The sequence below is a fragment of the Rhododendron vialii genome, chromosome 10a (assembly GCF_030253575.1).
Source record: "Rhododendron vialii isolate Sample 1 chromosome 10a, ASM3025357v1".
NCBI lineage: Eukaryota > Viridiplantae > Streptophyta > Magnoliopsida > Ericales > Ericaceae > Rhododendron > Rhododendron vialii.
In genome coordinates this window covers 35216274-35232085 of record NC_080566.1, presented here as the reverse complement: position 1 = coordinate 35232085, position 15812 = coordinate 35216274, and the positions used below count along the sequence as shown (strand labels likewise).

The following is a 15812-nucleotide window of genomic DNA, read 5'->3' as shown; positions in this document are numbered from 1 at the left end:
TCTTGACCGCATCGAATTGCATTTGGCCGTATCAAATTACTCTCAACTACTAAAACAAAAGTTTATATCCGAAATCCACTTTTTGAAATATGTGTTTATTACTAACCAAACTAATAGGAAGAGAGATATAATTTCAACTGACAACACCCTAATTTACACTCTTAAGTTAATTTTTCCAAAGGAGAAAAAGTGTTGAAGTCAATAAAAAAGGTACTTTAAGATCAAATATGAAAAGGAAGTAAATTTTGGTCTTGACTATTGACAAAGGATTGGAGAAGAGTTATTTACGTTCTCAGTTTTTCCTTGGACAAAGTCCACTTATAGCCTTGTGATTTGGATCATGTGTGGATACATCTTTTCGGATTCAGTTTTGTGCATCCGTGCCACACCCCCCCCCCCCCCCCCCAACGTTTGTGAGAGTGATGTAGAACACGTGGAGGCCCAATTCCATGATCAGCTGAACCGAGCCAAGCCTCGGAAGTCCAAACGATTACCCAAATTGGCTAAATTCGAACAAACTCGGAATAGGCCCAAACTTGGTGGGCTTTTATTTTCGCGCTTTGGTCAATACTCATAACCCTAAGTTGATGATGAATGGTGTTTTTCGGCCTAATTCCTTCGTTTAGGCTCTCTATTGCGTTATTTTGCCGTTTTAGGAAAAATTTGTTTTGTTAATAACTCTTAGATCGTAATTCCTTTTAAGTTGATTCTTTTTAGGAAAGTCTTGTTTTTCTTTCCCGTTTTCAATTTTAGGAAAAGCCCCAAATTCTGGGACTTTTTAATTTCCAAGTTTATTTTTAGAATTTCTAGGGTTTCGGCATATATAAAGGTTTGTAACTTAGAGTTTAGGCAGCTTTTTGATTAATAATATTACAAACATTTTCTCTTTCTTTCTTGTGCGCAAGAATTGCTCGTTGTGACGAGTTGTTTATCTCGTTTGGACTAGTACGCTAACTAGTCTCTCGTGAATTCCGTTGCGTCAGAGAGGCTGTTCCTTCACGAGCCATGCGACCCTCCTCCATCTTACACTTTTGAGATGCTGCTCCTAGAGCACAAAATAATTTTCCCTAGTTCTGCACTTAAATTTGATAATTTTGATTAGCTTTTTTTTTTTTTTTTTCCACCTCGTACGCTAGTTGTTAAGGCCAGGTTTGGCCACCAAGAAAGTTCAGTCAGATTATCGGCTTATAATTGAAATGTAATAAGCCTACATGTTTGGGCATAAAGTTATTCGTCACACGCGACTAGTTTTTTTAGACAAACCACCCTGGGCCAACAAGCCAATAATCTCGAAAGAGCACTAATCAGTGCATTTATTTAAAAATTGACTTAGTTATCTACTGAATTTCTTCACTTTTTTAAAGTTGGAAAAAGGAACTGTTAGTTTCGTTTACAAAAAAATGTGTTGGGTTTAATTCCCTCAATAAATTGAACGTTTAGATAGCCAAATCCCAAAATCAATGCAAATAGTGTTTGGTTGAGACTGGTCTAAGTCATAGGTTAGTTTTTTTTTTTTCTTGCCAGAAGTTCAGGATTTCCAATTATAATTAATGAAGAGCTTACAATATAGGGCATAATCTTTCTGAGGGAGAAAATAGCCGAACAGGCGGGTAGTCAATCCAAAGACCTACACCTCCAACCCCATACACGCACATAAGAAGAGCATCAGTGCAACACCACACACTAACTGCTACATCTCACATAACCCAACTCACACACACCAACACCCCTGAACGGGTGGGTGAGGAAGACTCTCGTAGGAGAGAGACACAGACAAAACAAACCAAAATAAACAAAACCAAAACAAACCCCAACAATCGACATGATCAGATGCCGAGAGACCACGCCGCTTCTGGAGAGAATGAAGAAGACGATCCAATGGTCAAGAGACTGCCGAGGAAGAAGAACGCCAGCACCATCGCTGCAAACACCAGTTGATGCCGGCACCAAGCTCCAACGCAGAATAAATCTAGGTTTGGGGGTTTCACCCAAACAAAGAAAACAAACCAAACAACAAAGAGAGAGAGAGCCCCTCCTGCTGCCTCGATTAGGGTAGAAACCCTAGGGGGTAGGGAGGGGAGGAGGGATACTGTTGGTTGCGGCTAGGGTTTTACTTTCCGAGATGGAGAGAGAGAGATCCGCCTCTGTATAAACGGTAGTAAAATTTCATATAGGTTAGTTTACAGTCCATAAAAGACTAATATGAATTCAAAGAATCGAAATTTTATTGAATTCCATACAAAAAAACAAATCCGAAGTACGTAAAGCAAAACGTGAAGAAATCCCTAAACATGGGCTTTAGTAGCAAATGTCAAACTCAACCCCTCTGAGGAACAATCAAACGAACGCTCCATTGTAAAATTCATGTCGAAATCCAAACTGATGATGACGGTGTAGCATCTACTTGTAAATGATATTCTGGAGGGACTGTTGCGGTATTCAATTTGATTGTACAATTCATGTCGACAGCCTTCTTCTTCTTTTCTTTTTTTTGGTACTTCGGAATATTGACAGCCTTCTTCTTCTTGAAAATCAACTTCAACTCCACTTTCCCGGTCAATTTCGATCGGCTGCTCAAAGGCACAATTTCTGTGCTTAGATCATTTGCCAGTTGCATCTTTCCAACTAGATCGGTCGAAGCAAGGTCCAAGTAGACTTTTTGGTCCTTAAAAATTCTTCATGGTAGCAGGGCCAGCTCTGAGATTTTGTAGGCCTAAGACGATATTTGAAAGTGAGACCTTTAATAATTGTAAATGGAAATCAAATAAAAAGTCGATCACACTAAGTAATTTTGATTCGGATATTATTTGTAATGAAAAGTACTGGAGTAGTAGCATTTAAGGGAGGAAAAAAGATGCATCCATGCACCCACCACACTAAATAATTTTGAAGGGCCTCGGAGATTTTTGGCTATCCCGCGACCTTTTTTTCCTCCTTTTTGTTTTTTTTTCTTTTGTTTTTTCCTGCATTTCGTGTTCTATTTTTCTGGGCCATTGGGCCTGAAGTGTAAAATGTCTTCTTGGGTTTAAAATTGGGCCCTAAAACAACACATATATACTAGGTCTTAAAAATAAGTATGGCCCTTTTTTTGACAGTTTTTGGGGGCTTAAAGTCTATGCCTCTTGGGCCTTAACCCAGAGCTGGCAGTGCATGGTAGTACAGTCCACTTGGATTTGTGTGATACTAAAATATCACGTGACAGTGCCTCAAAATAACTAATGAATACTCTCTCCACGTACACACGGACTTCGCAAAATGGGTGAGAGCGAAAGACATGTACGGCACTTTTAGGAAGGCAAGCGGACACCGCCAATCTAATAGGTAGACGAGAAATTTGAAAATAACGAATGCAAGCATCAAACCAAGATGAAGCAGTGGAAATAAGCTGCTACAACTAATATTCTCATTAAGCAAAGCATTAAAGCATTGCACGAGGGAGGCCATGAGTATAGAAACTGAAACAACACAAAGACCTAAGAGTTGCAAGAGAGACCACTGCATGTGTTTTAAGGGCCATTGTTTTAGGATTGGAGGGGTGGGACTACCAAGTGGAGCAACATAGGGGTCCAAATGTTCCATTATTATTATTCATATATGATACTTGTGGGGACTCAAAAGTAAGGGCTGGATTGAACAACAATGGACTGATTTTGAGAGTACTCCTCTACACTCAAGGGTTGGGCCAATGGTAAGAGCGAATGACTGACTTTGAGAGTATTCTCCTTGGTCAGAGGTTCGATTCCTCACTGGATGAGTACCCTGATAGTAAGCGGAGGGTTGTGACTGGTGTGGCCGCACTAATTCCCCCTGAGGTTTGGGTTGCGCAGTCGGGTCCAATTGTGGCTCGGCTGTAGGACTATTCCTCGGTTATTAAAAAAAAAACAAACAATGGACTAATTGACAATTTCCCATCCAACTATCAAAAAAAAATTCCATCACTTTATTCAATAATAACCATCGAAAAAACTTTAACCATTATCAACCCGCATATTTTCTTTCATCCACAATATCCTTAATTTGATTTTCTATGTGTTCTTATCAATGATGTGACAATCAAATTAACTTGCCTTAAAAGGTCATTAATGTATGATGCCTTGTCAGTTGTCACGCTGACAAGTTTTATTTTCCATTAATCCTATCTTAATCTACTCCAAACTCCTAAATCACAATCCTAGCTTATACTAGTAGCAAATTGTTTACTCGTGTCTAATTATGGATCAAGTGTTATTATTGTCTTGTTGCGATTTTTAGGGCGTGCATATTGATTGGCATTTGGCATACTCATCTTGGGGGCCTCCAAAACAATATGGGATTTCCCCGAAAGAAACTTTCTAGTACCACACCCAAACACTCCTGTTGTGTAGGTCAATATGTGTCTATGTGAGCGCGCACGTGTGTATTATAAGGTCATGCGTAGCAAAGCTCTTTCTTGATTTGAGTATGCAGTGTTACCTAATCTGGGACCCACATAGGCTCCGGACATGGTTGACCTTCTTGAGAAAAACATAGATCCGTACATATGTGTTTAGAGACATCCAATGCATACTAAAGTATAAATACACTATGGAATTCATGCGCATCGGACGACTCTAAATATATTTGTCATCTATGTCTAAATATAGTCTCGTCCCTAGCGCTACATAAAAAGAAAGATGAAAATTTGAAACAAAAACTCCTTATTGAATCTAGAATAACCCGTGCTTCATAATATTCAAACCTGCATTCCTAGTGATAGAACCAAATGTGTGTTTCTTTGGAAAAACAAATGTACGTTTACTTTATAACTCAAGGTCAGTTTACACATATCTCAATTAATTTTGAAAGATCAATCTCATTGTCATTTGGGGGAGGCCTTGAGAGCTAGCTCGTTGGTAGACCTCCTTTCTTCTCCTGGCAAACTGCCCACTTCTCTAGACGAGGAAGGATTCTAATTTCTTGAAATCCACTACCCAAAAACGGTTTTGTTTATACAAAAATACTCCTACTTTTCTTGCTAAACCGTTAAAATTGCGATAAAATCTCGTGTGAACCGACTCTGAAAGAATTGATATCACCTGAAAATTTTCCACGTGTGTAGTACTATTGTCTGCCATCAAAACATCAAATTAGAGAAAAGAAATTGTCATCTCTAGGCAGTTGAGATCAGCATCAGCATTCATATCCTAGAAAAATACTAGTCAATTTATATTCGCTGCATGGCCAAGTGTTGCACTTTTGCGAAGGCAATTAAACAGTACCAAGTCAATAAACGAAAGCACCAACCCAAAATCAGGCAGCGCAAACAAGGTACTATAAGTGGTTTACCTTATTTGAGCACAAGTGGATCTATGAAGTCAGAAAAGCGGACGGAGCAGTTGAGAGGTTGAAGGCGTCATTGGTGGCCAAATGATAGACACTGGAACGAAACTAAAGATATAAATCTTTTCTTTTTTTTTCAAGAAAAGTAAACATACTATCATATATTGAAATAAGAACAAATGCCCAACAGAAATACAACTGAACCAACAAAGAAAAACAACAAAAAAATAAACAAAAGAATAAACAAAAGCTGCAGAAAAACCGGCAACAATAGTAAAAAATCATCAAGTCCACTCAAGACTGGATTTTGTGTAGGTAGATCCACTCTAGGCAGAAACACCGGTTCCGTCACAGCCGCCGTCCCTATGTCGCTGTTGAACTTGAACGCCGCCTTCTTCTACCAAAATCGATGGAGACCAGAGCTCAAAATCTACCACAAATTGGTGGTGGTCAACCCAAAAATGTAGGGAAAGGGTAGATCGAGCATGATCTCAACCGGTCAACCCAAATCCACAACAGGGAACTACAAATCAGTCGAAATGAAGTATATTAAACAGTCCATAATTTATTATTATTATTTTTTGCTTTTTGATAATATTTCTTTACTTCTGACTATTTAAAAACTCCCCCCTGAATATTCAGCAACATTTAGAGAGTACTTTTGTCAAAGAATTTGCATGATAAAAGCCAATTGAGGATGGTGTTGTGCAGTGGTGTGAGTAGCACCGTGCTGTGCACCTCCGAGCCGTCGGATTGTGCATCCGACGGCTCGGATCTCATCTTGGCAATGAACGGCTCTCGATTGTTAGTTGCCGAGATAAGATCCGAGCCGTCGGATGCACGATCCGACGGCTCGGAAGTGCGCAATACGGTGCAGTGAACCTCACTGCACAACACCAACTCGAAGTATGATAAAAGCCACAGTGCTCGCATTTTATGGGTTTATTTTTTTTCCTTTTCTTATAATAATAGGCATAGAATGCAAGGAGATAAGCTGGTACTTTTTATTTTTATTATTTCTATTTGCAAAAATGGTGTATGGCTTCGAGCTTTTTGCGAAGAAAATTTCAAATGTTTTGGTTACAAACAGTGCACATTACCTACAAGCTAAATCTTGTAAGATAATTGCGCCAAAGAAAGAATTGGAATTTTATTATTTCTCTTTATTTTCATCCAAAATTCTCATTGCAAATTATTAAAATATTCAGCCAGCAAGGAGAGATGGGCTTTCTCTCTTGTTTGCATATGCCAATACTTTGCAGCATGTGGAAGAAGGAAGTTCACACATGTGTTCATATACATTATATATATATATATATATATATATATATATATATATATATATATATATATATATATATATATATATATATATATATATATATATATATATAATATATATATACAGTCATTTTCAAATAAGGTGGTCCTTATTTTAACTAAAATAAGGACCTCTCCATTTCTCCCATTTTCCGTTTGAATTTTGATGATCCAAGCCGCTCAATGTGTTCAGAACGTGATTTTAAGGGTATCCGAGAGGAATCGGCAAAAAAAAAAAGACCGGGAAGGTCTTCATCCGAGCAGTTTTAATTTGAACCGTTTGATAAAAAATAAACAAAAACTGCTCCGATGAAGCCCTTCCCGATCTTTTTTTTTTTGCTGATTTCATGCGTGTACCCTTAAAATCACGCTCTGAACACATTGAGCGGCTCGGATCATCGAAATTCGATCGGGAAAGGGAGGTCCTTGTTTTATTAAGTTAAGGTGGTCCTTAGGAGAATGAGACTCTATATATAATTATATATATATATATATATATATATATATACAGTCCGGATCAAGTCCACACCCTTACGGTCCGCACCCGTCCGCACCTCCCATTTTCCGATTGAATTTCGATGATCCGAGCCGCTCAATGTGTTCAGAACGTGATTTTAAGGGTACTCGTGAGAAATCAGCAAAAAAAATGACCGGGAAAGGCTTGATCTGAGCAATTTTTTTCTGAACCGTTCAAAAAAAAACTGTTCAGATTAAGCCCTTCCCGGTCATTTTTTTTGCTGATTTCATCCGGGTACCCTTAAAATCACGTTCTGATCACATTGAACGGCTCGGATCATCGAAATTCAATCGGAAAATGTGAGAAATGAGGAGGTGCGGACCGGAGCTCCGGTCCACACCTCCTGACTTGATCCTGACTGTGTGTGTGTATATATATATATATATATATATATATCTTTGTATATTTGAGTAATGCTTTGAATATTTGTTTTGTGTCACCATTTTCTATCACTGGAAAAGTGAATACTAGAAAGCTGTGACAATTCCTCCAAAAACAAGAACAAAAAAGAAAGCTGCGAAAAAGAAAAAAAAAAACCATATGTAGCGAAATAAATATGTAAACACCAAATATGTCAACCTTGGGCTGTATTTGGATCAAGAATTCCGAAATCCTTGATCTAAATACATCTCAAAACGGGTATATCCTTCAACTTTTTCATTCTATTTTCACTTTTCCCACCCAAAACCGTGATCTAAATACTATGATAGGATTATCATCTAGCAGCCTCTAAAATGCCATGGGGAGTAATGATTCTGCCTTGTAGTCTGGTAAAGGATCAGGTGCATATCTAGAATTATACTGAAAGAAAAAGAATAAAAGAAGAGTTGTTGGGATGATTATGGCATAAAAGATGACTTGGGTTAAAAGCTAAATTCACTGCCAAAAGGGGCCACTAGTGCTTCAACTGAGAGGATTCTAAAACCATTATTATTATTATTATTATTATTAAAAGCACTACTTTATTTTACTTAGAAAGGATGTAACAATGCACAGAGAATAGTATTTATCGGGTCTTGAGGCTTTCATTTCGATATACATTTTCCTACGTTAAGTGATCACATCCTCTTTTTTTATAACTGCACTTTTTTTTTTTGTCTTCTAGTGATGTGAATTTACGATGTTATTCCAAGTGTGAAAGAGTGTACAAATAAAAAGGTTAATTTTGTAAATTTACGACACGAGAACAAAAAGGAAGTATGGTTATAAAAAAAAATTTGTGCGAAAATCACTATCCTGTTCCGACACCCTCTCTTTTTCTCAAACTCCTTGTACAAACTGATGTGAAGTGCAATAATGGATCCATAGAGTTTGAAGTTGACCAGTGGAATGAAACTACAAGAACTCAACTGCCGCATCAATTTATCACTTAAGTTAGCGAGCAAAGTTTATTTGTAAATCATTTTTTGGTAGCTCATGTATCCGGCCCAGTTTACCTCAAATAATCATTGAGACTAATCCCTCCATCCACTTATTTGTACAACATTGCTCGAGTTCACAAATGCAGCACAACCATGTAGTAGTCAGCCACAACACTATTCAAATAGATACTGCTAAGTGCTAACTAGAGAGAGAGACAGAGAGAGAGAGAGAGAGAGAGAGAGAAGACATTCACACACATATCCTGTCCATATATCTAAGCGATATATGTGAACAGTGACTACTGTCAGACCATCTAGTCTCATTTTATGACTAGAAAATGACAATTCTGATGCTTGGGCTGTTCATCAGCGGGCTAAATCACATGCTATATATAAGATTCATTGAGGTCAAAAGAACTCCACAAAATTAGATTAGTTAAAAGCCTAAAACAGGCAGCGCTAAGCCACAAATGACCAAGCAACCATCCTAAAGTAACAGGTCTGCCGTCTAAGCTAGTCTGCAAACATAACAGGCCACTAACATAACTAACAGTCTGTATGACAAACCAAATAACCAACCTCCGGTTACATCAACCCAACTTCTTGTTTTTTCAACCCCTTGGGCTTGAGAAGAGAGATAAATAAGTGTACGGATCCAACAAGTTATAGTGCAAAACTACTCTAAATATGTTGTTGTAAGAACATTGACAGCAGTTTCGATAAAGAAACCATCTACGTATTTCCAATTCCATCAACATACTCTCACACTAGATGGGATAGTTTAGATATGGTGAACACACTTCGATTTCTGGGTTTTTATTAATCTTACAGATAGATATGAACTTGTCCTCGCAGATTATCCATGGCTTTACCACTTCAAATACTAATGCTAGGGATCCATTGACGAGATTAAGGTTCTTTAAAGGGACATATGGCTCATAAACCTTGACATTACCTATGAGGCTATGATACATTATCTAGTAACTGGGCCCGAATAGGATTTGGAAGAATTATTGGTTGCTCTCTGAAGAGTAACTTTGATATACTCCATAATACGACCCAAAGCTAAAAAGAACTACAAGCTAACACTTCATTTCATTTCAGCATGAACATCTAAAATAAAGCAGTTATCCTCCCAACTCTCATAATTTGGAAGTTCTAGCTTAAGTATAGCACAAAATGCAAACTAAGGCACCAACCTTTATGCCATTCAAGTTGGGATTTCGACCCCACTCTATTCCATAATCATTTCTCTCTGGACCAATCCCCACATTTCCCTCCAGTTTTGCGTACAAGCCTTACATCTGTAATCTGAATATCCTTTGAAGCAGCCTTGCACATATCATATACTGTCAGACCCGCAACAGTCACCGCTGTCATTGCTTCCATTTCCACACCAGTTTTCCCGGTTGAAGCAGCTTCCCCTTCTATATCAAGACTATAATCCATTGAATTCAATTTCAGATCAACACGAACGTGAGTCAAGTTGATGTTGTGGCATAGTGGGATGAGGTTGCTTGTGTGCTTTGCTCCACTTATTCCTGCAATTTTTGCCACACTCAGAACATCCCCCTTTGCCATCTGGTTGGCTGAGATCAAATCAAACACTTTTTGGCCCAGTATAACTTTACAACTGGCAATGGCTACTCTCTTGCTAATTTCTTTTGAAGAGATATCCACCATTTGGGCTTCACCAGCATCGCCGATGTGGGTCAAGCTAAATTCATTATCCGCTACTTTTGGAGATACAGATTGAGAATCTTGAAAATTAAACTGGTCGCTGCTAGAGCTGGCGAGAGTAGTTGAAGGAGGTTCACCAAATACAGATTCCATCTCCTGTATCCAAGGAGGTTGAATGCATCCATAGCTATTGATTGAGGGACAAGAATACAAATAATGTCTAATGCAGGGTGACATGATTAAATTGACCAGAATCTTCTCTGACATGAGTCTAGATTTAAATTATGCTGGATTTGGTTTTTCTCTAGTCACCCAAACTGTGAGGAACATGTCACCCAATATTAGCAAGATCTCCTTTATTGATCAGAGCTGTTAACAAAGAAAATGAGAGCATTTTTCTTCACAATAATAGAGAGTAAACAAACAAGTCTAGAGGAGCCACAACTAGCCTGCAAGTGAAGTAAGCAAAGAGACTACAATTGGATTTGACCCTCAACCCTATACTCAAATCAAACGTATCATCAGTTTTTTCCCTTAAATTTGTTTTCTTTTGACAGCTCCCTTTGTACACAAGCCTTACTATTGCATTGGGCCGTGGACTGTCCACATTATACAAAGCAATGAATGCACCACTAATTTAACAAAAACTTTCCCAGTAACTGGACGTCCAACGATGCAGTGTGCTGTTACCAGTAATAATGCAACAAAAGGAGCGGACCCTCCAACACTTAGATTTAACTGCCATCCAAGAGCTACTCAAGCTCCACAGTCGGTGAAGGATGAGCTAAACAAGCTGCGAATGTCGGTATAACTAAACCTTTTTAGCTATAGCTAAATTTTGGCCATAGCCTCTCTCTCTCTCTCTCTCTCTCTCTCACACACACACACACACACACAGACACACACAAAACCGCACGTACATCATGGAACACTTGAAATTTTTTGTGAAGAGAACTGAAGAAATAGCATTTGGAGCATTGGAGCAATATCACTTAAAAGCAACAATTAGACACTGCTCATTGCAACAAATTTAGTTTTAGCCAGACATTTTGTAGGAGGAGCCCACACCCATTGCATCTATTCGGAACCCTATGAGCTATATGAATGTTGAGTTGGAAAATTTTTCTTCTTTTCGCGATATAGGATTTTCTTTTAGAAAGCTCAACATAACAATAATAGTTAACAATATAATCAACCCATAGTATTCATAGAGAAACCATTAGGAAATCATGTTGGGGTGGTCAAAGCACTTGAAACCGCGCTAGGAACGATACATCCCTTCTGCACCGGACTGGTGTTCTTTCCCTATGATACAACTTTCAAGGCTGCGTCCGTGCAGCAAAGCAAATCTCACAAACCTATAATTGCCTAACACTCAAAATCCTTGTAGCCTTGTAACATTTACAACTGTGTCTGTTTCATGCTTTAAGTCTTATCTATCACACAGTCAATCCCAAGCTCGTAGAAATGAGGAGGGTTGTATGCTTATAAACCACAACCAACATGTTAAGAAACCCATCAGATCCTTGTGACATGAAGCATTATAACATCAACAAGTAGGAAAACGTGAAACTAAAAACTCTATAGAGAAAGAGGATGAGGAGAAGCTCCATCAGTGTCTCCATTCGAATGCATGCATAAACCATTTAAATAGGTCTTTGAAGGAAAAAGGAGAATGGGTGGTGATGGGCCCAGAGTGCCCCCATGATTTGGTTACACAATGCCATTCCCTGGCCCCTGCGACCGCTCTAAAAACAGACTTGCAGGTATGAAGTCGAATGTCATAAAAAACTTACTTGAAACTGTTCCTAACACCAATTGGTTTTAGGAGAGATGGTGGAAAAGATGTCCGACAAGTGGTATTAAAGCCAGAAAGTCATGAGTTCGAGTTGCGGGAGCGTCATCGTGAGGGAGGGATTGTTGGGCCCATAGTGCCCCCAGATTTGGTTACACAATGCCACTCCCTGCGGCTGCTCTACAAATAGACTTGCAGGTGCGAAGTCGAATGCCATAAAAGACTCAATTGAAATCCTTCCTAACACCAATTGGTTTTAGGAGAGATGATGGAAAAACAGTCCGACAGGTGGACATTCTGCTAATAATTGATTCATGCGTACTCCTTTCTAAATGCAAGCCTCAATTGCAAACTGATGAGAAATAGAATTAGCCCGTGGCTAGCTACTGAATACAATGCAGAGCACCGGATTTCCCTCCAACTACAACAACGTATCTCTAATCATAACAAGTAAATAAAAAATAACACATACTAAAATTATTACATACAAAAAAGATGTATCTATAGCACTGCTCTTGCTACCCAATCAGTGGACATATCTAACAGTGCAAACAACAAATGAAGCATCAACTACATCCCCGTGAACCAAATCCTCTAGTGACATACTTACAACACCATTGTGTCTTAACTCTTATTCAGCTCTTACTTGCAAAACCCATTACCCATTCGAATAATTTCTGTGCCAAGATGAGGAAAAACAATGTATGTAGGATACCTTATTGAGCTCCGCTATTGCACTAGTAAATTCATGGCTGCTTTTACTGCTTAAGAACCTCCTTGATAGAGGCAATGCCACGGCCACTTGACGAAGAAACATAACTGGCAGAGCTCAGACTGGGTTGGAAAAAAAAACAAGTCAGGCCCACCTAAGTTGATATGAGAAACAATTCGGCAAAGGGTATAATAAGTTCATATGAAAACCAATTTTCGACGAGGCATATCTACAAACACGTAAGGCTCATTAGAGAGTTCAACACACACACACACACACACACACACAGAGTGCTAGCAAAGGGAATATCACGCCCTCGATTTTTAACATAAATAACAATACCATTTTAAATACAAATCCTCACAATAGTATATACGATACCCCAAATTACAACATACAGTTTCTAAATCTCACAATTTTGTCAACTAATACAGTATTCCAAATTAGAGAAAATAGTACAATACAGTTTGATTTACAAGGGAAAGACAAGTTCTTCAGAAAATAACTTTAGCCTGTGATGTCTGCATGCACTTCACACCCTCCAAGACTGTGTCCATGTAGTGTACCTGAAAATGGTAGGTTGAGCTACACTAGCCCAGTAGAGAAATCTATACTCAACCTATATGAAAATGCGATGAAGTATGCACAAAGAGTGAAAGAATTCGATAAGAGAACATGAGAAACACGAGTTTATCACAACGAAAGACAGACTACAGCCAAACAGTTCCAAACAACTTGTAAGTATTCCTAACCGTTCACATGTCATGTAGAAATATTATTAAAATCACATCAATCAAACGTACTCACAATAGGTTCGCAACCATTTCGACACTTCTCATAATCTCAACCACTCCGCATTTCCACCCCTTGCGTTGCAGTCTGCATTTCCACCCCTTGCGTTGCAGTCACTTCCTCATTCAAATTCTCAATTACAACCATTCAAATCTCAACAGTCATACAACTCATTCTACAAACACTTCTCTAATCTCTTGACACAATAAGGCACGTCAATCAAACTGATCGATTTATAGGTCAAACACGCATCCACAATCACATTTCAAAGTATTCCAAACGATCAATCATAACAGAACATCGACTGACAAATCAGTACACGCCTTTCTCTCTTAGTACAGCACAATATCGTACCGACTCCATAGCGACTCTACAACATACTACTTACTAATATTGATTACTTTGATCTCGTAGAACGAGCGCCAAAAGAGTTTGAAGGATAAGTGAATCATGCGGACACGGATTACTATGCTACCACTCGGATCACTAGAAAAGCTCACGTCTACCAACTATACTTCCCACAATGTCTCACTTAGCCTTCGGTACTCCTAAACAACCTTAAATCACATATTCCATTTACAACAACACTAAGATTACGCTTAATGGATATCGAAGAAATTTGAATGATCATTAACTCATAGGAACTCAAGTAGTCAAGCTTAGGGATGGTTTAACGATGTTTAAAAGGTGTTAGAAGTGATTGAGAGTCAAAACAGACAAAAGAGAATCAACGGACCAAAACTGTCCCAGAGAGCAGTCAGTGTTCAACAATTCATTAAAAATTCCACATTCAATATTTTTCAATGATTCCAACGCCAAAAGATCACAAACTTACCAATCTTTAAAACCCATAAGGACTCATAACCAATAGCGTCATTTAGCTAAAACAAACGATGAAAAACCCACAGCCCTGTACGCTGCCCAAATTTCCAGATTTCAGTTCAATCTTCTAAAAATCACTATAAATCGAGTTCTTAATATTTTTGAGTGATTCCAGTCCCAATAGTTGGGCGATTGAATGAACTTTGAAAGACGCAAAGGAACCCTAGCCAAATCTGCACTCCAAGGGTGGTTAAACAGGGGTTTACCGAGGCTACACGAATCTGCCTGACAGATTGACATACCTCCACTCAATTGATCATAACTTTTTGTGTACTAAGAGTTTTAAGACGATTCCAGAGGCGAATGAAAGCTGACTTCGAGGTCTTCGAACCGATATAAAGTTTGCATAAAACGGACATCGGACGAGGAAGTTATGGCCGTTCGAAGTGGGCTGAAACCCAGAAAACGAGACAGATTGCAGACCAGTATTCTAGATATCACCATAAATTCAATTCTCAACGGTTTCGAGTGATTCCAGCGGCATTAGAACGGGCTCTAAGTCTACTCTATTTCATACGAAGGAACCAAAATTTAATTCCGAGCTTAAGAAGGCATAAAACTGCAAAAACGAAGACCCTGTTCTGCAGATTCATGGAAATGGAAGAAACAATCTCAAACCACGAAACAAGGCACGATCTAAGTACATAAACACCGTACAAACGCATATAACGAGAGTAAGAAGTCCCTACCTCATGGGTTTTGAGCAAAACCCGAACCTTTGACTAAGTCAACCGAGCTCCCACGTGGTCCGATCGTGATTTTTCTTGGATATTCGGAAAGCCCATGCTTCGTATAGCAACTTTAATTCTCGGGCCTTGTCCGGAATCACTCCTAGGTAGATGAAATCGAAGAGAGAAGAGAGGAGGGAGTTTTTCGGAGGAGAGGAGGAGAGAGAGTGCCGAGAGAGTGAGAGGAAAAAAAAGTGGAGAAATAATTCTCCTGGGGGAGAATTAGAAGTGGGGAGCAATCCTCCGCTTCTCGCACCACACACTCACGCGTGCACCTTTTACATAATCGCCCTTATATCCTTCCACGAACATGTCACACCGAATATCCGCACTGTCTATCTCGACGGGCTATACATTAACAAAAAAAAAATATAGCCTAAAAAAAAATAATACGGGTCTCTACAGGGAAGTTGAAAGTACAATTTGGAATGGAGATTTGAAGCTCAAGGCAGTTGCCAACCGTATTGAAATGATCTTGCTCAGTTGACCTCCAAAATCCGATTAGTTGTAAACGATATTCATTTGCGGCTCTTTTTCCTTTCTTTTTTTTTTCTGTTCCTAAACTCCTACTCCTTTTATGAGATTTCCAACAAATTAGATACATTAGTCTATTCATAAAGCAGAAATAGTTAGGACTCTGCATGGTCTAGATTGGATCGAATTCCTATGAATTCAATCCTAATCCGCGAGTCACGATTTTTTGAAAATAAAATCCGTGTCCAGACCA

The 15812-nt window shown here is 38.8% G+C and overlaps 1 protein-coding gene across 6 annotated transcripts; it reads right to left on the bottom strand.

Moving 5' to 3' along the window:
• Positions 1–9493: 9493 nt before the first annotated feature.
• On the bottom strand, positions 9494–15316 carry LOC131304421 (cyclic pyranopterin monophosphate synthase, mitochondrial-like). Of its 6 annotated transcripts, none has more exons than XM_058331647.1 (3): positions 15047–15316; positions 12687–12805; positions 9494–10332 (listed from the first exon to the last, which is right to left on the bottom strand). In XM_058331647.1, the coding sequence occupies exons 2-3, from the start codon at positions 12786–12788 to the stop codon at positions 9742–9744; spliced, it is 693 nt and encodes a 230-aa protein (XP_058187630.1). In that variant the 5' UTR covers positions 12789–12805; positions 15047–15316; the 3' UTR covers positions 9494–9741. The 6 variants fall into 6 exon arrangements, 3 of the variants coding, with proteins under 3 accessions (XP_058187630.1, XP_058187631.1, XP_058187628.1); XR_009192401.1 differs by lacking the exons at positions 9494–10332; positions 12687–12805 and adding exons at positions 13004–13249; positions 13491–13591 and having other exon boundaries at positions 15047–15265; XM_058331648.1 differs by having other exon boundaries at positions 9494–12805.
• Between the last annotated feature and the right edge of the window lie 496 nt (positions 15317–15812).